The sequence below is a fragment of the Bufo gargarizans genome, chromosome 5 (assembly GCF_014858855.1).
Source record: "Bufo gargarizans isolate SCDJY-AF-19 chromosome 5, ASM1485885v1, whole genome shotgun sequence".
In the NCBI taxonomy this organism is placed as follows: domain Eukaryota; kingdom Metazoa; phylum Chordata; class Amphibia; order Anura; family Bufonidae; genus Bufo; species Bufo gargarizans.
This window is the reverse complement of record NC_058084.1, coordinates 198,983,927-199,008,641: the sequence shown is the minus strand read 5'-3', so window position 1 is coordinate 199,008,641 and position 24,715 is coordinate 198,983,927. Positions and strand designations below refer to the sequence as shown.

Sequence of the window (24,715 nt, the reverse complement as noted above, 5' to 3'; positions counted from 1 at the left end):
AAATTTGCATAAAGAACACAAATGAATCACAAACACAAGTACAGACAATAGCAGGCTACTCTCTTCTAGGTAGTCCTATCTGTCCCCGCTACCCGGGGTGCACCTCTGCGGTGCACTAAACTAAATCCTATTCCACTATGTCCTAGCTCCGGTTAACATCAGTGCACTCACAGTTCGGTGTCCGGCACATGCAGGCAGATACAGTCTGGGTCCCGATCTGGTTGCTTGCTTGCTTGCTTCAGCGTGGCTCAGCTCTGGCCTCTCTTTGTAGTCTCTGTAACTCTGGTTAGAGATAATCAGCAGCTCTGGACGTGTAATCAGGCAGGGCCTGGAATTCACTCACGGTTCCTCTGGTAAGTGCCTCACACTACAGCAGTCTCTCTTCTGCACCAGGAAACATCAGCTCAGTCAGAGAGCAAACACACTCTAATGTCCCAGATACCATGTCACAGCAGGTTGGCAGGGAGAAATCACTCTAATCTTCCCTGTGGATCTACCTCTCAGTGCACAGCGTCCTTCTTCCTGTGTACTCAGACACCTTCAGCCCAGGCTCTCTGCTCAGCCCGGGAAAAACACTTAACTCCTTGTCCTCTGGAAACAACTCCTCTCACTGTCCTACTCAGCCACAGTGGCCTCTGGTGGCTGGAGGGAAACATGACAGTCTGCTATATATATATATGTGTTGGAAATGTTGCTGGATGATCAGGGCTGCCTCTTACATGCCTCCCCACTTAAAGGTGGCCGTCCTCGGCCTTGCTATATAGTCCATAGAAATAATGGTTAATGTAACTTTTTATACAGCAGTACAACATTGTCCACAATACATACAGGTGGACCAAATTAACTCATCAGCAGCGTACCTGTTTGGTGGAACCCCTGCAGTAAGCCTACTGGATCTCCGGAGGTCCTGGCTATCTGTTACGACCTGACTCTCTCCACTAGGAACTGCCAGTCTGGATTCATCCACCACAATAGGAGGTTGGGGTGTCCGAGGGCCCCTCTCCATTACGGGCTGGCAATGGTTCTGTGGCAGTGCCTTCATCACCTGTAACCTGGGAGGCTCCTTCAGTGTTGGGAGCAGTCCACCAGTCTTCACCATAATCTCCATCAGAGATAACAAGTTCTGAGTATGGGGCAGGAGGAGGTGTCCTCTGAACAGGTGCGGGATCTTTGGACCGGCATGGCCGTAACATATTCCTATGTAGAGTCCGTGAAGCAAATTCCTCATTCTCAACCTGCACTTTGTAGACCGGACCATTAGGGTACACTCTCTTGATCACTTTATACGGCTGTACTTCCCAACGCTCACTCAACTTGCCTCTGGGACGTTTCTCTCGTACCAGTACCCGATCCCCAGGCTGCAATGGAACCTCCTGAACTGGAGGACGGTCTGTATGAGCTCTCTCCTGTATCCGCTGACCTGCCAACCGGCGAATGGTCTGGAGACGCCGACGGTGTTCTTTCACCCATGAGGTGGTTGATCGCTCTATTAGGTCTTCTGGCTGTTCTAGGTTTAATTCCACGATCTCTCGACCAGCCCTACCGAACAGTAACATGTATGGGGTGTAACCGGTGGTGGTGTGGACACGATTATTGTAAGCCCAGACTAATTCTGGCAGGTAGTCAGGCCAGTGTGCCCTCTTGTCTTCCTCTAGCGTCCTCAGCATTTGCAGCAATGTGCGGTTAAAGCGCTCACAGGCTCCGTTTCCTTGGGGATGATAAGGAGTTGTCCTGGATTTTTCAATGCCGTACAGTCGATGTAGCTCTTCCATCACTTTTCCTTGAAAGCACGCCCCTTGATCTGAATGGATCCGCTTTGGACACCCATAGACCCGAATGAAGTCTTGACAAATGGCTCGTGCCGCGGACTCGGCCGTCTGGTCCCGAGTTGGGGTGACTACTGCAAACTTGGAGAAGTGGTCGATCATGACCAGGCAATACTGTGGACCTCTTGACGATTGTCCCACAAGAAGATAGTCTATCATCAACACTTCCAGCGGTTCTGTGGTCTGGATGGACTGTAGGGGTGCTCTCTGTTCTGTACTCTTCGTGAGTTCACACACTCGACACTGTCGGCAAACTTCTTCAACTGTGGCCTCCAGTCGCGGACAATACACATAACGCTGCAGCCACTGGTATGTCTTGACTGGCCCGAAGTGAGCTCCAAACTCATGAGCCTCTTTGGCTATCTCCCGTGCCATTCTTCTGGGTATCACTACCTGCCACCTCGCCTGTAGGTCGGCAGGCTGTTGCCACTTGCGGAACAAAACAGCTCCATGCACTTCCAGTCTGTCCCATTGATGTAGAACGGACTTCATCTCGGCATCCAGATCAGTCCTTTCTTCTTTGTTGGGTTTCCTGCACTGGGTTACCCAGCTTTTCATTTGCTGCAGTCCAATGTCTTCATCTTGCAATCTGCCCCATTCTTCATTAGTTCTCCCCAATGCTTTGGGTAGCTTACGGGCCTCCCCACTTGTCTGGGCCGCGACTGTTGGGGGAGCGAACTTGCGGAAGTCAGGAGTTTCATCTTCTTCCTTTTGTTCATCCATATCCCCTACTGGAGTTTCAAAAGTAACCCTCGAGAGACCATCAGCATTAGTGTTCTCTGTAGCGGAGCGGTAGCGAATTGAGAAGTCATACTTTGCGAGGCGAGCCGCCCAGCGTTGCTCCAGGGCTCCCAACTTGGCAGTACCCAGATGGGCCAGGGGATTGTTATCCGTCCGTACGAAGATCTTAGCTCCTGACAGATATCCTGCAAATTTCTCTGTCATAGCCCACACCAGGGCAAGGAGTTCCAGCCGGAAGGAACTGTAGTTATGGGGGTTTCGCTCCGTATCTCGCAAGGATCTACTGGCATAAGCGATCACTCTCTCATGTCCATCTTGTACCTGCGACAGGACTGCCCCAAGTCCGTAGAGGCTGCCATCAGTAGCTAAGATGAATGGTTTATCAAAATCGGCATAAGCCAAGATGGGGGCCGATGTCAGGGCTTCTTTCAGTGTCTGGAAGGCCTCTTCCTGTTTCTGTCCCCAGGGGATACTTTGGCCCTTGGGTTGCCCAGCCGTTCCTCTCAACAACTCATTCAGAGGGCCCGCTATTTTTGCGTAGTCTTTGATGAACCGCCGGTAGTACCCAGTCAGTCCGAGGAAGGCCTTCAACTCACGCAGTGTTCTCGGCACTTTCCATTGTCGTATTGCAGCCACTTTGTCTTGGGACGGTAGCACTCCGTCTTGGGACACCCTATGGCCCAGGTACTCGATCTCCCTCTTGAAGAGATGACACTTCTTTGGCTTTACCTTCAGGCCATGGGATCGCAGTCGCTCGAGTACCTGCCCTAGCCGATTCAAGTGTTCTTGAAAAGTAGCAGAGTATATGATGATATCGTCTAGGTATATCAGAGTGGCTTCAAAATTCAGGTCTCCCAGGCATCTCTCCATCAGCCGCTGGAAGGTTCCAGGGGCATTAGTCAGTCCGAATGGCATCCTGTTGAATTCAAATAACCCCATGGGGAGTATGAATGCTGTCTTTGCCTTGTCCTGCTCAGCCACTGGTACTTGCCAGTACCCACTTGCTAGATCCAGGGTGGAGAAGTATTTGGCTCGTCCTAGAGCCGTCAGAGACTCCTCGATGCGTGGCAGAGGATATGAGTCTCGCGCGGTGCAAGCATTCAACCGCCGGTAATCCACACAAAATCGAATAGTGCCGTCCTTCTTCTTGACAAGCACCACTGGGGCTGCCCAAGGGCTCTGGCTTCCCCGCACCACTCCGGAATCTATCATCTGTTTCAATAGCGTCTTCACTTCCTGGTACAACTTGGGCGGAATCTGTCGATATCTCTCCCGAATTGGTGGAGTGTCCCCCGTCGGTATATCATGTGTGATAGCATTCGTGCAGCCAAAGTCATCGGCGTGGCGGGCAAACGCAGCCTGATTCTCCCACAGCATGGTTTCAACTGCTCGCTGTTGGTCTAAACTGAGAGCCTTAACATCTATCTCCATTTAATCCAAGATGGTTCCCCCATTCCATTCTGGGGTCGGCGCCTCTTCTGCACTGGCAGTAACTGCCAGGGTCCAACCAGCATCCCCTACCGGAGCTAGAGTCACTTCTCTCTGACTCAGGATTTCTCCCTGATGTAGGTACACACGAGCCAGTTCCACCCCTGGCGTCAAGGGAACTTCTAGATATCCCACATTCACAGCTCTTATGGGTACTCGTCCATTCTGGACCACTCCCAGTGTCCGGGCCACCAGGACGTCCTGACCCAGCTCTCCTAGGCCTGTTGGTTCAACGAACACCTCCATGCCTTCAAGATTACGGAAAGTTCCCACGGGTAACGTCAGCACGGTCTCCCGACCAGGGGGAAGGGTGAAGGTAGCCTTTCCTGGCGCTCGGATAGTTCCCACCGCCTGGTGTGCTGGTACACTTTTCTGTGTTCCACAAAAACGGATTAGCCGTTGAAATGCTTTCTGGGTAGGTTTGTGCGGGGTGGCTTGTTTCCAGTAACCCGGCCCCCGTTTGGTGAACATGATCTGATCCAATTCTCGCAGGATATTCATGCCCATTATCACCGGCACATCTTCTTTGAACGTTTCGGGGACCAACAAGATACCTTTCCGCCCCACTTCCTGTCCACATAGCCGTACATTCATCCACACGACCCCTGTGACAGGAATCTGTTGTTGGTTAGCCGCTGTAACCCGGACCAGTGTCTCTCGTTCTGGCTTGGCCAGCGCTTGAAAGTAACGGTAGAAGAATGACTCGGGCATAGTTGTCACTTGAGACCCAGTATCCACTAAGCAGTCGACAGGAACACCTTCGAACTCAGCTCGTATAGTGGGGCACCCTGCGACCAGGTGTTCGGAGCTTTGCTGGGTAATTTGGCTCTCCACCTCCCCTGCAGTACGCCCCACTACTGCAGGGGTCGGTAGTTTAACGGCGGCTCTTGGCGTCCAGCTGGATTATTCCGACACTCTCTGGCGAAATGTCCTAGATCTCCACACCGCCAACACTGTGCCCCTTGACGGCCCACTTTTTGCCTGCGAGTGGGAGGTGCCCTCTAGAGCTTGGCTGGATGGCCCCACTGAAGGGTAATGAGGGGCTTGATGGTATGGTAAACTAGCATAAGGGCATTCGGGTGTAGGAACCCACGGAGTCGCCTGATAGGTTTGTTGTCGGGCTGGATAGGCAGCCTCAGTAGTATGGCGCGACTCTATCCGTTTCTCCAGGTGTGTCAACTTTTCGTGCATGGCACTCAGGGAGCTCTGCAAGTCTTGTACCACTCTGACCAGGGCTTCCTCATTTCTTGTAACCCCGGGGGGTGTAACGGTCTGGGTCCGTATTACTCCAGAAGCATAGCCGTCTTCTTTGTTTCGCGTCACGGCCTCTGCCAAAATTTGTCGAAAGGTTAGGGTAGGGTCTACTCTGACTCGTTCCCGCAGAGCCTGTTTCAGGGGATTGCTGTAGAGCCCCAGAATAAATTGTTCCCGCAGTATCCGGTCTATGGGTCCCATGCCAGTAACCCCATCTGCCTCTTTTTTTTGTACCTCGGCCAACACTTCCTGTAGGGCTGTAGCGTACTGAGAGACACCTTCGTCTTCCCGTTGAATCCGGTAAAAAAACTTCGCCCGGAGGTGCCCTGCGCTGGCTGTTTCCCCATATATTTCTTCCAGGAATCTCACCATCTCTTGCAATGTATTGCGCGTGGCTTCTGGTTGTAGGAGAACATTTCTTCGGGCCTCACCCTCGAGAGCGGCCAAAGCAATTTCTACTTGTAGTTCTGGGCTGACATTGTAAATCCTAAAAGCACTCTGTAACCTTGTCACCCAGTCTGACAGTGTCATGTTCTGGCCATCAAATTTGGGTAGCAAGTTGAACAACGTGCCAATAGGAAGGGCCCTTGCAAGGGTTCCACCATTGCCTGAGGTACTCACATTAACATCATGCACATTGCCTTCAGCCGCCTCCATCTCTGTGACTGTACCCTGCTCGCAGCGCCACTTGTAACGGTCAGCAGAGGAAGAGACCGTAGAGCAGGACTCAAGTACAGTGCAGCAGACAAGGAGGCTGAAGTAGAAACCGGATTTATTAAAGGAGAACTCTAACTGCCGGAGAAGCAGATTTACAATATGAACAGCTTGAGAATTCACAACAAAGATAATGGAAATTTGCATAAAGAACACAAATGAATCACAAACACAAGTACAGACAATAGCAGGCTACTCTCTTCTAGGTAGTCCTATCTGTCCCCGCTACCCGGGGTGCACCTCTGCGGTGCACTAAACTAAATCCTATTCCACTATGTCCTAGCTCCGGTTAACATCAGTGCACTCACAGTTCGGTGTCCGGCACATGCAGGCAGATACAGTCTGGGTCCCGATCTGGTTGCTTGCTTGCTTGCTTCAGCGTGGCTCAGCTCTGGCCTCTCTTTGTAGTCTCTGTAACTCTGGTTAGAGATAATCAGCAGCTCTGGACGTGTAATCAGGCAGGGCCTGGAATTCACTCACGGTTCCTCTGGTAAGTGCCTCACACTACAGCAGTCTCTCTTCTGCACCAGGAAACATCAGCTCAGTCAGAGAGCAAACACACTCTAATGTCCCAGATACCATGTCACAGCAGGTTGGCAGGGAGAAATCACTCTAATCTTCCCTGTGGATCTCCCTCTCAGTGCACAGCGTCCTTCTTCCTGTGTACTCAGACACCTTCAGCCCAGGCTCTCTGCTCAGCCCGGGAAAAACACTTAACTCCTTGTCCTCTGGAAACAACTCCTCTCACTGTCCTACTCAGCCACAGTGGCCTCTGGTGGCTGGAGGGAAACATGACAGTCTGCTATATATATATGTGTTGGAAATGTTGCTGGATGATCAGGGCTGCCTCTTACACACCAACACAATGGATTTGAAATTAAACGAACAAGATGTGCTGTAACTGCAGACTGTAAGGTTTAATTTGAGGGTATTTACATCCAAATCAGGTGAACGGTGTATGGAATTACAACAGTTTGCATATGGACAGAATAATAATCATAAATCAAACTTTCAATTTTTAATACTTAGTTGCAAATCCTTTGCAGTCAATTACAGCCTGAAGTCTGGAATGCATAGACATCACCAGACGCTGGGTTTCATCCCTGGTGATGCTCTGCCAGGCTTCTACTGCAACTATCTTCAGTTCCTGCTTGTTCTTGGGGCATTTTCCCTTCAGTTTTGTCTTCAGCCAGTGAAATGCATGCTTAATCGAATTCAGGTCAGGTGATTGACTTGGCCATTGCATAACATTCCACTTCTTTCCCTTAAAAAACGCTTTGGTTGCTTTTGCAGTATGCTTTGGGTCATTGTCCATCTGCACTGTGAAGCGCCGTCCAATGAGTTCTGAAGCATTTGGCTGAATATGAGCAGATAATATTGCCTGAAACACTTCAGAATTCATCCTGCTGCTTTTGTCAGCAGTCACATTATCAATAAATACAAGAGAACCAGTTCCATTGGCAGCCATACATGCCCACGCCATGACACTACCACCACCATGCTTCAATGATTTGGTGGTATGCTTAGGTGGCATGAGCAGTTCCTTTCCTTCTCCATACTCTTCTCTTCCCATCACTCTGGTACAAGTTGATCTTGGTCTCATCTGTCCATAGGATGTTGTTCCAGAACTGTGAAGGCTTTTTTAGATGTCGTTTGGCAAACTCTAATTTGGCCTTCCTGATTTTGAGGCTCACCAATGATTAACATCTTGTGGTGAACCCTCTGTATTCACTCTGGTGAAGTCTTCTCTTGATTATTGACTTTGACACACATACACCTACCTTCTGGAGAGTGTTCTTGATCTGGCGAACTGTTGTGAAGGGTGTTTTCTTCACCAGGGAAAGAATTCTTCGGTCATCCACCACAGTTGTTTTCCGTGGTCTTCTGGGTCTTTTGGTGTTGCTGAGCTCACCGGTGCGTCCCTTCTTTTTAAGAATGTTCCAAACAGTTGTTTTGGCCACACCTAATGTTTTTGCTATCTCTCTGATGGGTTTGTTTTGTTTTTTCAGCCTAATAATAGATTGCTTCACTGATAGTGACAGCTCTTTGGATCTCATCTTGAGAGTTGACAGCAACAGATTCCAAATGCAAATAGCACACTTCAAATGAGCTCTGGACCTTTAATCTGTTCATTGTAATTGGGATAATGAGGGAATAACACACACCTGGTCATGAAAAAGCTGAGAAGCCAATTGTCCCATTACTTTTACTTTTGGTTCCTTAAAAAGAGGGAGGCACATATGCAAACTGTTGTAATTCCTACACCGTTCACCTGATTTGGATGTAAATACCCTCAAATTAAAGCTGACAGTCTGCAGTTAAAGCACATCTTGTTTGTTTCATTTCAATTACATTGTGGTGTTGTATAGAGCCAAAAATCTTGGAATTGTGTCTATGTGCCAATATTTATGGACCTGGCTGTATGTAACTGGCTGACCTGTTCCATGTGCACTTTGTAGCTGAAGGCATCTGTGTTGGTCCCATGTTCATATGTGCCCGCATTGCTGAGAAAAATGTCAATGTAAATGTCATCACGCCTGCTTGGCCATGTCGATAAAGTGCAGGTTAGCTGAGTCACTAGAAGTAACAGTGATGCCCCTGTAGTTCCTAGAGGCTCATTTGCATATATTTAAACTTCCGTCTCATGAATGCGGCCACATAGAACATGGGACCAACACAGATGCCTTCAGCTGCTAAGCGCACATGTAACAGGTCAGCCAGTTTCATAGGTACAAATCTGCTGACAGATGCCCTTTAAGAGCTTACTGATAACTGTTTCATTGTTGAGGTCAGTGTATTTACAGCATTCAGCATTGCTCCTACAATCCCTGGCGGCTACAGATAGCCGACAAGTCTTTGCTGATGATTTGCTACAACAACCAGTACAAATAATAAATAATACAAATAATAATAAATATTATAAACGTAAACAGCGCTTTATTTGGAACCTATTTAAAGTAAAAATACAAAATGGTATTTAATAGTGGTCATTCATTATTCTACTGTCACAAAGCTCATTACTGAACCAGATTATGAGATGCCTTCTGTAAAGTTAATTCTAATTTATATATAGTATATGTACCTTTTTCAATCTGGAAGCACCTGCGCCTGAACGAATGGCTTCCAATAAAGCACCTCTTGTATCCACTGAACTGTTTAATGAGACTGGTGGTGATTTTGGTGCTGCATTTAGTACTGGTGGTGGTGGAGGAGGTGGAGAATATAGTGGGGAAGGATTTAATGTTTTCGCTGTTACAAATTCATTATCGATCTGCAAAATTTCTTTACTTCTTAATGTCTGGAGTTCATCGGATGCAGCAGAAGATACCTAGCCAAAGAAAACATACTCATTAAAGTTCAGAGCACTGAGGGAATGGAGTAAACTTTGACATGCTTGTATATCATGAAACCATGAAATCATGCATCATGAAACCATGGTTTTATTATGATGGGCCAATAAAATGATTTTGGACTGGTGACCATATGAATTGTGTTTCTTCAATTATTGCCCTTTCAGCTATTTGGGTGTTCATATTTCTGAAATGGCAGGTTAAGGCTACATAGGATGCAGACCCATTCATTTCAACGGGTCCGCATCCGTATGTCCGTTCCGTAGCCATGCAAAACAATATAACATGTCCTATTCTTGTCCGTTTTATGGACAAGGATAGGCATTGTTACAATGGACCCGCAAAAAAAACGGATGCCATACGGACGTCATCCATTTTTTTGGGGGGGAGACGCAATTTGAGGGCTGCAAAACTCATACGGTGTGAATGTAGTCTAATACTTTCTAGGACTGTATCCATCCAACTTCCACACCTTTGTATGTATTTGTCACTTACTTTATTTTTCCGTTCAACTCTTCCAACTCTTACTGATTACTCGTGAATTACAAGGAAGGATATATTTATTTTCCTTGTATGCATGATAAATTCAAAAGTATCAATATATTTTACAGAATATGATGAAAATCGATAAAAAGGGTGATTCAAGAAGGAAGGTGCAGCAGTAAAGACCTGTAGTTAAAGTAAACCTATTTAAAGGAACAAACATCAGAGTGGAATTATTCCTAAAAGGAACATGAAAATTAACTTTCGTCAGGTGTTCAGTAAAATTCAGATGGGAACACCAGCGAGTTGTTCTATTTTATCCCTTTTGACAGGGGGATTGTTAGTGCCTATGGAAAAGATGGGATGGGAGTTTGTTTTATTAAATGGGTTGTTATTTTATTGTCCTCTTAAGGCAAGAATCAATGCAAATTTAGAATTAATAGAAAGCTTAAGTTTGTCCTGAGGTACAATGCAAGGGTGCCCCCTCTCTCCAATGTTATTTGCAATATTTATGGAACCTTTGGCTTGCTTGACTAGGGAAGATATAAGTATGTGTGGATTTGGAGGTGAGGGGGTGAGAGATAAAGTCTGCTTGTATGCAGACGATATTTTGTTATTCATTAGTGAAACTTCCTCCTTACTACCCAAGGCAATTGAGGTAATTGGATAATTTGGTGACCTATTTGGCCTCGAGACCGATAAGCCTTATTTTGGATGACAATCAACATTTTGGAATTAAAATTTCTACAGATATAAGGGAATTTGTTGTTCTAAATGTAACAACTATTGTTCATAACATCAGAAACAAAAGTCGTAATAGGGGATAGACTCCACCTCTCAAGGCCTGACGGGATTTCTCTAGACAAGATGGTGGGTCTTCCCCAGTTGCTATATGTACTAACAGGCCCTGTGTGGATAGATAATTCCATTTTCAAGTTTATTGAAAATATCATAAATGCTTTGATATGGGGGAGACAAAGGGTGCATATTAAGCAGCGACATTTGTCTTGACTTTTCTTTTTGTCAGAGGCATTATAAATGATAGGGATATGGTTTGTTTCTAAACTTCTTGCTAAAACTGATAGGAAGTTTGACTTTTTGAGTTACTGGTTACTTGGTCACAAACCTTATTAAAATATGTCCTATATCTAGAATGCTACATTTAGTTGAGACTGCATTTAAAAAGCTATTGGATATCAAGTACTTCTGTTGTCTCACTGATATCTGAAATAATGTATATCTGAAAGAGTTTCTTACTCTTTCAGAGAGTTCTTTCTGGGTAAATAGGGGAGTTAGGTTTCTTTCACAGATTTTTTTAAGGAAAGGGATATTCTATTTATAGAGTTATAAAAAAAATATGGCACATGTACAATGCCCATTAAATATTATTATTAGATATGTCAAGCATTTACATCAACTAAGGATAAGTCGGTTTTTATGTTCAAAATCATGATAGTACCACATTTTGTAGGAAAGCACGGGTGGAATCAGTGTCACTGTCATTAGTATAGAAAAAAAAACATTATTAAAGGGATTCTGTCACCAGGTTTCACCCCCTCCAGATAAAAATATGGTTATGTTCAGGGAGCTTTAACCATTCCTAATGTGGTCTTATAAATGTAATCTGTAGGCTCATTTTGCTAAAAATACGCTATTACTAACCTGTCAGTCATAAAAATAAGGTGCCCAAGGGGATGTAAATGGCTCCAAGCTGCCGCCCTCACCTGCTGCCGTTCGTGCCCAGCGCCGCCTCATAATCTTCTGTGACGCCTCCAGCTCTCCTGCTGTAACATCGCTGTGAAAGCCTCCCTCCTCCCTCTGTAACTTCGCTGTGAAAGCCTCCTGCTCTCTCTCCCTCCCCCCTCTGTAACATTGCAATGTTACAGCAGCAGGAGGAGGGGGGAGGGAGGGAGAGCAGGAGGCTTTCACAGCGATGTTACGGAGGGAGGAGGGGGGAGGGGGGAGTTAGAGAGAGCAGGAGGCTTTCACAGCGATGTTACGGAGGGAGGAGGGGGGAGGGAGAGAGAGCAGGAGGCTTTCACAGCGATGTTACAGAGGGAGGCTTTCACAGCGATGTTACAGAGGGAGGAGGGAGGCTTTCACAGCGATGTTACAGAGGGAGGCTTTCACAGCGATGTTACAGAGGGAGGAGGGAGGCTTTCACAGCAATGTTACAGAGGGAGGAGGGAGGCTTTCACAGCGATGTTACAGCAGGAGAGCTGGAGGCATCACAGAAGATTATGAGGCGGTGCTGGGCACGAACGGCAGCAGGTGAGGGCGGCAGCTTGGAGCCATTTACACCCCCTTGGGCACCTTATTTTTATGACTGACAGGTTAGTAATAGCGTATTTTTAGCAAAATGAGTCTACAGATTACATTTATAAGACCACATTAGGATTGGTTAAAGCTCCCTGAACATAACCATATTTTTATCTTAAAGGGGTGAAACCTGGTGACAGAATCCCTTTAAAGCTATGGCAGACAACATGAACATTAAAAGATATTGGGGAATCAATCAGTGGGGGGCAACTTACCGGTGTATTAAAGCCTCATCGCTTTGTAGCAGTCAGAGAATAGATCAATTTAACAAGGTACACCTTTTATATTATACTCCGGCATTAAAGGAAATGTGTCATCGTAAAATACGGTTATCTGCTGTTTAAATCACTTTTTGATGTTGTTTTCAATTTTCCATGTATTTATATATTTAAACAAAAAAAGATGAAATCCAGCCGTTTTCGCATTGGCCACTGTGTCTAATAATGGGCTACTTTTTGGTCTATACGGATCACTTTACTGCAGTTATATATTATTCTAATCCTGCCAACCACTGAACCACTTTGGTTCTGATTGGTGTACTGGCTCATAAAAGGATACTTATCCCTCTACTCCAAAATTCTGGCTTCAAAAAGTTGCAAGTGGGGCACACATTTTACAACTTTTGAGTTTTTACACCATTCACTCAAGTTTGGAAAAATGGGTAGAAGGGGTGGGTATAGTTAGCTACATTAATTAGTTTTCCTCGAGATTTATCACTGCACCTTTTTTTTTCAGTCACAAACAGTTATAAACTCCCTCCACTAGGGCAGTGGCTTAAAAAACTGGAGTAGCATTTCTAGACAAAAGTGTGAGGTTTAAAGATGTGCCAAATTTAACAATGTGTACCATTTGATAAATCTGGCACAACGCATGCCAACACAGACTCAAGCAAAACTGATTTCACATATTACCCTCATGATAAATTCCCCTATAGGCTTTCTATAAGCCAGTACAGCACCTGCTTCACTCTCCGACAGCTCCTCAGGACTAAATGGGCATAGCTCTTCTGCCACTTCAGCTGCATTACTTTATCCAGTGAAATTTAATTTGTTCCTTAGCCTTTCCTGAATTAAACAAGAACATCTGATGAGCTCTAGTTTGAAATGAACGATCTTAAAGGGAACCTGTCACCTGCACATGGAGGCAGTATTTTTGTTACAAACCGACACAGGACAATACTAGGGCATTTATATATTAGATATGAAATGTTCTGCAGTTCTACAGATGTAAAAAAAATTACAGAAATGAATATTGTTGGTTACTGAGGCAGTCAGATTTAACAAGTTTCCACTTGCCTTTTTCAGCCTTGAGTTGCCATTATGAGCTCGAATTGCTGAAAGTAATGCAGATCTTTCATTCTCTGGCTCAGCAAACTTCTTCTCATTTCCATCATTTGATGAGCTCTAATGTAAACATGCAACAATTCTGTTATAGATTTATATTAAAAGCCCCGGTAATTAATATACATTGGTTAAAATATTCTATTTACTGATATTCACACTGCAATACACAAATAAAACTAACATACATACGTTTGTTCACAAAATTGGTTCAAAAATAAAAATTATTTGACCAACCAGTGGACCTTTTGTTGCAATACTTGTTTCCCAAAGCAACCAGTCATATTTCCACATTAAGGCTCCCTGCACATGATCAAATCCGCAAAGTTAATATGTGGTCAGTGGAAGATGCACATTCTTTGCGGACCCATTGACTTCAATGGATTCACAGTCTGCATTTTGCAGTATAGGACATGCTCTAGGCTCTTAAGGAACAGACAACTCATCTGCAAAATGTGGACCATGAACCCAATGAAAACAATGGGTCTGCAAATAAAACACTGACGGCACATGGACTGCATCTGTATTTTGCAGATCTGCGATTTAAGGACTGCAAAATGGATTTGTTCATGTGCATGGGGCCTTAACTTTCTAATTTCTCAGAATATATGACTGCAGTGGCGTAACTGGTGGCCACTTTGTATCTAAGACCATATAAAACAAGTAGAAGTACTGTACAATCATTGATTCACTCAACATCATCTAAATAATCACAATCTGACAATACTGAAGAAATTCTTCTGTATTCTCTACTGTCACATGTACTAATATCAGTAACAGCAAATGGATGAACAGTGTCACAAGGTTTTAGTTAAAACTTAGTGCATGGCCTGATGAAGGGGATAGCTCGCCAACCCTTGTCACTGAGACTGCACAACTGTTTCTGGTAAGCACAAAAAGATTTTTGTTAACATTTAGCAGTGCTTTTTTCTTTGTATATTAATGTTTTATTTAAGGTACATCTGAAATTTCAATGATATCTAGATACCACTAGATATATATATATATAAAAATATATATACCGTATTTTTCACCCCATAAGACGCAAGTGGGGAAAAAATGCCCCTACATGAAAAGGGGTGAATACTGATGAAGCGCTTCCATTTTGCAAGCGCTCATTAGTGCCGGAGGACTGGGAAGCGGTGAAGACTCTGTACTTCCCGCTTCCTGGTCCTTGGCTGTGAAGGCTGCACACAGTGTGAGCGCTGTAACCTCATGCTGTGTGCACCGGGTCACAGCACAGTCAACAGCAGGAAGAAGACAGAGCGTGCTGGAGGTGAGGAGCAGCGGCGTCCAGGAGCAGGAGAGGTAAGTGTTTTTTTTATTTTATTTGCTCTGTGGCACTGGGGCTCATACTGGGGGCATAATAAATGACACTGGGGGCATAATAAATGGCACTGGAGGCATAATAAATGGCACTGGAGGCATAGCAAATGGCACTGGGGGCATAATAAATGGTATGGGGGGCTGATCTGAGGCATGGGGGTCTGATCTGAGGTCTTACTGGGGTCTTATTAACATTGGGTGTCTTATCTGAGGTCTGATTAAGGAGTTTATTAACATTGGGGCTGTCAGATGAGGTCTGATTAACATTGGGAGTCTGATTGCTGGCTGATCTGAGATCTGATGGAAAAAAAAAAAATATTATTGTCCTCCTCTAAAACCGTCTGATGGGCCAGTGAAAAATAAGGTATGTGTGTGTGTGTGTGTGTGTGTGTGTGTATATATATATATATATATCATATATGTAAGTATTGGTGCCAGCGTTCTAGAGCCTGATCAGGTATCCAAAATAATATCAAAGGAATACCGCAGCACTCCAATAGCTCAGTTGAAAGTTTAAAAGTGCAAAAAACTTTCATGTTCCAGCAAAGTTTGAGTCCTATCACAGGACCTTTCTCAAGCATTGTGATACTGCTTACTTGTGAATTTTATACATACAGGAAGTGATGGCATATTCAAATTAATGAAATATACATGTGCAAAATGTAGAGCATGAAGTGCATAGTGCTGATATATATGCAACATTAGTTCATTCCTAATTCAATAAGAATGGTGAAAACATTAAAAACATGCGCATTTAGTATTAAGGAACACCAAGCCAACACTGCTAATTGAAAGGGGTTGTCTCATCTCAGACATTGGAGGCATATCGCTAGGATATGTGTCCAATGTCTGATAGCTGCTGGTCCCACCTCTAGGACCTGCACCTATCTTTAGAACGGAGCCCGCAAAATGAAGGGGACACACGATGCCTGTGGGCCAAACTCCATTCATTCCTGTGGGAGCACTGAAAATAGCCGAGTGCCGCACTCCGCTATTTTCTGCAGTCCCATTGAAATGAATGGGAAGCACACCGCCTAAGCGTGACCAATGCTCCATTCACTTCTATGGGGCTGATGGATATAGCCAAGCCATTGCTCGGCTATTTTGTGTGCTCTCATAGAAATGAATGGAGGGCAGCCGCACATGCGCCCTCCTTAAATATGCGGCTCCATTCTAAAGATAAGTGCAGGATCCAAAGGTGGGACCAGCACCTATCAGACATTGGGGGCATATCCTAGCGATGATTGGTGAGTTGCTCCATATCTCTTCCCATGGACATTTGCATAAAACAAATTGTTTTTTATGGTTACATAAATTTTTCACCATTCTTAACTTGTATATGTAATAAGGTGTTATAAAGGAATGAACTAATGTTGCATATATATAAGCACTATATCCGCACTATGTCATCACATCCTGTATGTTTAAAATCACAAATATGCAGTATCACAATGCTTGAAAAAGGTACTGTGATAGGACTGAAACGTTGCTGGGTAGGCAAATAAACCGTCAAACTAAGTCATTGGAGTGCTGCAATCTTCCTTTGAGATAAAAGTTGCCTATTTTTGTGTCACATGTGTGAATAAAGAAGCTGCGTTTTTTTACAAGAAGAGTGCTGCGTTGATTTTTCCTTGAATATACAAGCCTATGGTCAAAGGTGAGACGCTTGCACCTGATAACCTCTAAAGTGAGTGCTGCCGGATTTCATATACTATATATATTTATATATATATACAGTGAGGAACAAGTATTTAAACAACCTGGGATTTTGCAAATTCTCCCTCTAGAGAACTAATGCATGGGTCTGAAATTCACATTTTAGGTGCATTCCCACTCTGAGAGACAGAATAAATAAAAATAAAAAATCTGGAAATCACATTGTATGATTTTTGAAGAATGTATTTGTCTTGCACTGCTGAACATAAGTATTTGAACACCTGAGAAACAGCACTAATTCTGTCTCTCAAAGACCTGTTTCTGTGCCTTTAAAAAGTCCACCTCTACGCCACTCATTAATCTAACATAGTAGCAGCTGTCTGAGCTCTTTAAAGACACCTGTCCACCCCACAGTCAGTCAGACGCCAACTACTATCATGGGCAAGACCAAAGACACCAGAGACAAAATTGTGGAACTTCAGAAGGCTGGAAAGGGCTACAGGGCAATTGCCTAGCCAGTCTCCAGATCTAAATCCAACATCACATCTATGGAGGGAGCTGAAACTCTGTGCTCAGCGGCAGCCCCGAAACCTGACAGATCTAGAGGAGATCTGTGTGGAGGAGTGGGCCAAAATCCCTGTTGCAATGTGTGCAAACCTGGTCAAAAACTACAGGAAACGTTTGACCTCCGTAATTGCAAACAAAGGCTTCTGTACCAAATATTAACACTGATTTTCTCAGGTATTCAAATACTTATGTTCAGCATTGCAAGACAAATAAATTCTTTAAAAATCATACAATGTGATTACCTGAAAAAATGTATTTCTAAGTGGGAGAACTTGCAAAATCACAAGGTCTTCAAATACTTCTGTTCCTCACTGTATACACATACATTTATTTATGTTTTTTGTAGAGAAATCCATATAATACGTGTAACGGATTACCTGAATTTTCCGAAGCTTCTCTTTACCTTCCCCAGACTGAATAGCTCCCATGAGGGCACTATGGATTGAGGTGTCCTCTAGCACAGGTTTCTGCACAACTGGTCGGAATCTTGTCTTAGATCCAAAGATATTACTGCTGCTAGGACTATCTGGTTCATCTATTACTGTTGAAGGTATAATATCAATATCATGTTTTTCTTCATTCTTAGGGGTTACTACAGTAGCAGGAGTTTTTATGGGGACAACTGAATTGGCTTGTTCTATTTTAACAGACTTTTCTCTAACAGCTTTCAAGAAGGCATTTGACGGCAGGCCAGAGGCTGGTCGAGAAACACGGAAAGACTCAGCTGGAGCAGAAGAATATATGTTTGCACTTTTAGTTGCAGTTGTGTTCTCCAAAACACTCTGTGATCTATTGAAGCCATTCTGTTCAGACAACGACTTTTCTTTTTTAACAGCCATAAGTTGCTCATAACCAGAAATTATTTTAGCTGCGGGTTCCATTTGGAGATTTCTATTTATAAATTCCCCATTACTACTGCTAGAATTTTTCTTTAGATGTACAGTTGCTTCTTTCATAGCTTTAATTTCTAATTTTGGCTCCTCTACAATGTTTTCATTGCTTTTTGACTTCCCATTATCATAGATTGAATCCAGTTTGGTCTCTGAAGTTTTTTTATTTACAGGCTCTGTATACTTAGATATAGCAGATGCAACATATTGGCTAGATGTCCTCTTGGAAGATTTTAGAAATGGCAAATCTTTTCTTTCCTTGTTTGGTTGCTCAATAATGATTACTTTTCCTTGCGAAGTTGTTGATGACTGAACTGGTTTGGTCTGTGGTAATACATAAGGCCTTTCATTAGTTGTAGTTTGTAGGCCTGTTTTTTCCTTCATTATGCTTTCAATAATTGTCATGTTTTCATTTAGACCTTTTGTAGGTTTTGTTTGCTGTATTCCATTAAATTTGCTATCAACTGTAGGTTTTACAAACGATGCTTCTGTTCTTCCCTTAATTGTATTTTCAATTATAATCATCTTTTCCTGAGGAGTTGATGATTTTGGTGCTGATTTTGTCAGCAGCATGTGATTATTAGTATCCTTTAACTTATTATCAGGTAGCTCGTGGCTTAAACCCATAAATGGTGTTGAATTTAGTTTATTTTCTGGTACTTGATTTGGCTTATAACTTTTCACGGAAACTAATTTTTTGACAGTTTGTTCTTTTGACTCCACAGCTTGAGATTCCAAAGAACTTGATCTCCAAAACTCTTTAGCTCTTTCCAAAAGAGGCTTCTCAACGAGAGTCTCATCTGTTTCATTAATGAAAGAATCTTTCAAATGTTTTTTATCAAAAGAAGACTGTGGGCTTATTAGATTCCCCTGATCATCTATCTTAATGGCGCTGGCTGAAAGGGAAACCTCTCTATCATATTTTTTTATATCTGGTTTGGGTGGGACAACTGTAAAAGTAGTCATGCCTACTTTTGGTTCATATGTTTGTTGTCGCCATAGTACTGGTCTAGTGGAATTTGTTGTCTTATGGACATTATTTAAAGAACGGTTCTCTTTCATTTCAATTTCCTCTTTATGTTCTGGAACTATGTTAGTTCCGTAGATGGCTGGTCTGGTTTCTGGTAATACCTTGGTGGAAGGAGCAGGTATTATTGGATTAGATGATAGATTTTCTTCAATAATATATTGCTTTTCAAATGTACTGATACTGGAATTATTTCTAGATATATCTGATGTATTGTGATTTTCCAAATGTTTGAAATATTCAACTTTAGATTTTCCTTCTTGTGAAAAAGACCGATTAGTTTTATATGTTATACTATTTATTTTCTGTGTTTTGTCTACTTCTGGAGGCACACCAATGTTCTGGCTGCTAGCATTGGCCAAAGATTGCTGTATTTCACGGTATTCCTTTACTGGAACAATGTTGTGTGGATTGTACTTCAAAGCATTTATTTCTGGAACTTCATCTATTATTGTCACAGGAACAGCAGCACTGTGTTCACTGGATTCAGTATAATGACTTGACTCTTCCCCTACCGGACTTGTTCTAGTACCAGTATGGTTGCTCTCTTCAATGTCTCCATCATCCATATCTGGAAAGTATATAACATTATTGTACTAGTCAATAAACCTAGATCAAAGGATAAATTATTAATGATCTGTTGCTTCATTCTGCATTTAACTGCAAATAAGCAGTTAAAGGGATTCTCTGGCCCCTGCTTGAAAAAATTGGCCCATTAAATTAACCCATGGAGGCAAGAATATTAAATTAGTCTGATTGCTATGCTGTGGATGTCACTGGGGGGCACTTTGGATGTTACTGGGGGCACTGTGGATGTCACAGGGGACACTGTGGATTGCACTAGGGGCACTGTGGATTTCACTGCATGGCACTTGGTGACACTGTTGATGTCACTAGGGGCACTGTGGATGGCACTGGGGACACTGTGGATGGCACTAAGGGCTCCGGATGGCACTAAGGGCACTGTGAATGGCACTGGGGATGTCACTTGGTGGCACTGTGGATGCCACTGGGGACACTGAGGATGTCACAGGGGGCACTGTGGATTTCACAGCATGGCACTTGGTGACACTGTTGATGTCACTAGGGGCTCTGTGGAGTGCACTGGGGGCACTGTGGATGGCACTAAGGGCACCAGATGGAACTGTGGATATCACTGGGGGCACTGTGGATGTCACTTGGTGGTACTGTGGATGTCACAGGGAGCGGATGGCACCGGGGGAACTGTGGATAGCACTGAGGATGGCACTGGGGCGGCACTGTGGATGTCACTTCGAACCCATAGAAGTAAATGGCTCTGTAAAAAAAGCGGCTCACACACAGACCGTATACTTGTTTAGCGGATCTGCAGACTGCAAATCGGATATGGTCGTGTGCATGAGGCTTTAGATACACATATGAGTAGGCAGTATTGCACATGAGAATCTTTGATACATTTTCTCCAGAATGAAGCAATGGATCGCTAAATAAAAAAGCATTCAGCTGAACTTGACCTAGAATGCATTGTAACTGATTAACAGTGAATTTTCCTGGTGACTGATTCCCTTTAAATCCACATTTATTGCTGGAGAGAATTATGATTTTATGAAGGTGTATATTTCATGCACAACAGTTTTAGTACAGTGCTGAGGTTCTGTTGTGTCCTCATGCAAAAATCACAACATTTTAGACAAATATGTTTTGATATATTTATCCTATATAATCCTTTCTTTATAATTAGCTAAAGATAGATACATAATTACTAATTGATATTTATGTTTATCTCAGCCATATTTAAATTAGCTTATTGTTGATTTTCCAAGAACAGATGCTGTACGTTTTTTCCAAGCACTACTACTCTTTCAGTAAATGAATAGTTTAATACATTGTTTCAGATTCTGCCTCTTGTTCTTGTGCTTACATTCTATTAAAAACACTTCCCTACTGAACCATATTTATCCCTATCTTTCAAAATATTTAAAACTTTCAATCATTTTGCCCCTTTGTCTTTTTTACACCAGGCTACGCAAATTAACACTGCATACAGTATAAGGCTACTTTCACGCCTGCGTTCGGTGGGGATCAGTCTTGTATCTGCACAGACGGATCCGCACCGATAATGCAAACGCTTGTATCCGTTCAGAACGGATCCGTTTGCATTTTTCTTTAAAAAAAAAAAGTCTAAGTCAAAACGATCCGTCCTGACTTACATTGAAAGTCAATGGGGGACGGATCAGTTTTCAATTGCACCATATTGTGTCAGCGAAAACGGATCTGTCCCCATTGTCTGACAGTGTAAGTGAGGAGGGATCCGTTTGGCTCCACATCGTCAGGCGGACACCAAAACGCTGCTGTGTCCGCCTCCAGAGCGTAATTGAGGCGCAACGGAGCCAAACTGATGCATTCTGAACAGATCCTTATCCATTCAGAATGCATTAGGGCTGAACTGATTCATTTTGGGCCGCTTGTGAGAGCCCTGAAACAGATCTCACAAGCGGACCCAGAAACGCCAGTGTGAAAGTAGCCTAAGTGTATCTTTGACACCTTCTATAATTTTGTGTATCCTATCTTTGGATCCATTCTATTCTATCAATGACTTGTCATGAACATGGCACTCCAGAGGTGGTCTATCTAGAGCTCTATAGAAAGGGATCACAATCCCTCTTACAACTGTTTATATCTCTAGCTACGCAATCTAGCATCCTACTTTTTTATCCCTACTTTTAACTAATTTTAAAGAGATCAGTAAAAAAAGATTTTGTCTCAATACTCCACATGGTTATGTGTTCCAGTTCTTGTAATCTACAACCTGGCTGCAATGCTCAAGCACTGTAACTAGGTTGAAGTTTACAAGGAACGAGACATATAACTATGTGTAGTGGTGAGACAAAATAACTGTTTTAATACTAGTTTGATGTGTTTAACTGAGTGAACTGTGCATCATTTACTTCATAGCTCCGAGTCCACCCAATATATTTACTTGCATATTTTTCTAAAATACAGGAAAGAGAAGAGTCTGGTGTGACATTATTATGTATACATGAGCAATGGAAGCAATGCATGGCACTATTATTCAGATATTTTATATATTATTATGTAAGCAATGCATGGCACTATTATTCAGATATTTTATATACAGACGTGGACAAAATTGTTGGTACCCTTTGGTCAATGAAAGAAAAAGTCACAATGGTCACAGAAATAACTTTAATCTGACAAAAGTAATAATAAATTAAAATTCTATAAATGTTAACCAATGAAAGTCAGACATTGTTTTTCAACCATGCTTCAACAGAATTATGTAAAAAAATAAACTCATGAAACAGGCATGGACAAAAATGATGGTACCCCTAACTTAATATTTTGTTGCGCAACCTTTTGAGGCAATCACTGCAATCAAACGCTTCCTGTAACTGTCAATGAGACATCTGCACCTCTCAGCAGGTATTTTGGCCCACTCCTCATGAGCAAACTGCTCCAGTTGTGTCCGGTTTGAAGGGTGCCTTTTCCAGACTGCATGTTTCAGCTCCTTCCAAAGATGCTCAATAGGATTGAGGTCAGGGCTCATAGAAGGCCACTTTAGAATAGTCCAATTTTTTCCTCTTAGCCATTCTTGGGTGTTTTTAGCGGTGTGTTTTGGGTCATTGTCCTGTTGCAAGACCCATGACCTGCGACTGAGACCAAGCTTTCTGACACTGGCTAGTACATTTCTCTCTAGAATTCCTTGATAGTCTTGAGATTTCATTGTACCCTGCACAGATTCAAGACACCCTGTGCCAGACGCAGCAAAGCAGCCCCAGAACATAACAGAGCCTCCTCCATGTTTCACAGTAGGGACAGTGTTCTTTTCTTGATATGCTTCATTTTTTCGTCTGTGAACATACAGCTGATGTGCCTTGGCAAAAACTTCGATTTTTGTCTCATCTGTCCACAGGACATTCTCCCAGAAGCTTTGTGGCTTGTCAACATGTAGTTTGGCATATTCCAGTCTTGCTTTTTTATGATTCGTTTTCAACAATGGTGTCCTCCTTGGTCGTCTCCCATGTAGTCCACTTTGGCTCAAACAACGACGGATGGTGCGATCTGACACTGATGTTCCTTGAGCATGAAGTTCACCTTGAATCTCTTTAGAAGTCTTTCTAGGCTCTTTTGTTACCATTCGGATTATCCGTCTCTTAGATTTGTCATCAATTTTCCTCCTGCGGCCACGTCCAGGGAGGTTGGCTACAGTCCCATGGATCTTAAACTTATGAATAATATGTGCAACTGTACTCACAGGAACATCTAGTTGCTTGGAGATGGTCTTATAGCCTTTACCTTTAACATGCTTGTCTATAATTTTCTTTCTGATCTCTTGAGACAGCTCTTTCCTTTGCTTCCTCTGGTCCATGTCGAGTGTGGTACACACCATATCACCAAACAACACAGTGATTACCTGGAGCCATATATATAGGCCCAATGGCTGATTACAAGGTTGTAGACACCTGTGATGCTAATTAGTGGACACACCTTGAATTAACATGTCCCTTTGGTCACATTATGTTCTGTGTTTTCTAGGGGTACCATCATTTTTGTCCATGCCTGTTTCATGAGTTTATTTTTTTACATAATTCTGTTGAAGCATGGTTGAAAAACAATGTCTGACTTTCATTGGTTAACATTTATAGAATTTTAATTTATTATTACTTTTGTCAGATTAAAGTTATTTCTGTGACCATTGTGACTTTTTCTTTCATTGACCAAAGGGTACCAACAATTTTGTCCACGTCTGTATTATTATGTAAGCAATGCAGGCACTATTTTTGGGCACAGTGGGTTCTTATTAAAAGGAAATATTTGGAATTATTTGGGAACTGAATTGGATCACAAAATTGTATCTACTGGCTCAAATTTTTATTCAGTCAAATTAAATATTCATGTCAAGAGCAGGAAAAGTGTAATCTATGGTCACTATACAGAATGATAAAGGATATTGTGCTTTGTTAAGTTCTGTCCCTGTGCAGCTATAGTAAGTCATGAGTAAAGACCTGAAAAGTTGTTTTTATACTTTTCAGGTCAGAAAATTCCTGCGAGTCTAAATAGCCTGTTATAAATTATACCATGACCATTGTATCACTAGTGAGAACATTTAACATAGGCAAGTACCTTCTGAGTCTTCATCAAGCTCTGCCAGTGTCTGCTGGAATTGTGCAGCTATAAAATGTTCTTCATCCCCACTTTTAACTAGAGACACTTCATCTTCTGCTCTGATAGAACTGCAAAACATTTGTGTTCATGTTCATTTAGTTTATAGTAAAACGCATGCTCAACATTATCCAATGCACAGTACAATACAGCCACAATAATGCCTAAGGTTTTATAGCTTACACATAGCAGTTATCTTCTTATGTACTATTAAGGCCTGTTTACACAGGTTGATGATAGAAGCAATTATCGGGAAGGAACGTTATGAGGAACACTTATTCCAGATAAGTACCCTATGTAAATGTGCCAATTGCACTATGATGGATCACATCATACCTCACAGACTGGACGTTTAGCGTCTCCCACTCCCGCACCACCTCCTCATCTCATTCCCTCTCTGTTGGTGTCCCGCAAGGCTCTGTCCTAAGACCCCTGCTCTTCTCTATCTACACTTTTGGCCTGGGACAGTTCATAGAGTCCCATGGCTTTCAGTATCACTCCTACGCTGACGACACACAAATCTACCTCTCTGGTCCAGACGTCACCACCTTACTATCAAGAATCCCACAAT

The 24,715-nt window shown here is 43.0% G+C and overlaps 1 protein-coding gene across 6 annotated transcripts in view; it reads right to left on the bottom strand.

The window, feature by feature from the left end:
- LOC122938416 (protein cordon-bleu-like) overlaps positions 1-24,715 on the bottom strand; it is a 503,795-nt gene that overhangs the window by 23,032 nt on the left and 456,048 nt on the right. For all 6 annotated transcript variants that reach the window (XM_044293907.1, XM_044293906.1, XM_044293905.1 and 3 more), the window contains 4 exons: positions 24,106-24,215; positions 17,442-19,552; positions 13,471-13,578; positions 9,106-9,351 (listed from right to left, as the gene is read on the bottom strand). In XM_044293907.1, coding sequence (XP_044149842.1) covers positions 9,106-9,351; positions 13,471-13,578; positions 17,442-19,552; positions 24,106-24,215 — 2,575 coding nt within the window. The remainder of the gene's footprint in view (positions 1-9,105; positions 9,352-13,470; positions 13,579-17,441; positions 19,553-24,105; positions 24,216-24,715) is intronic.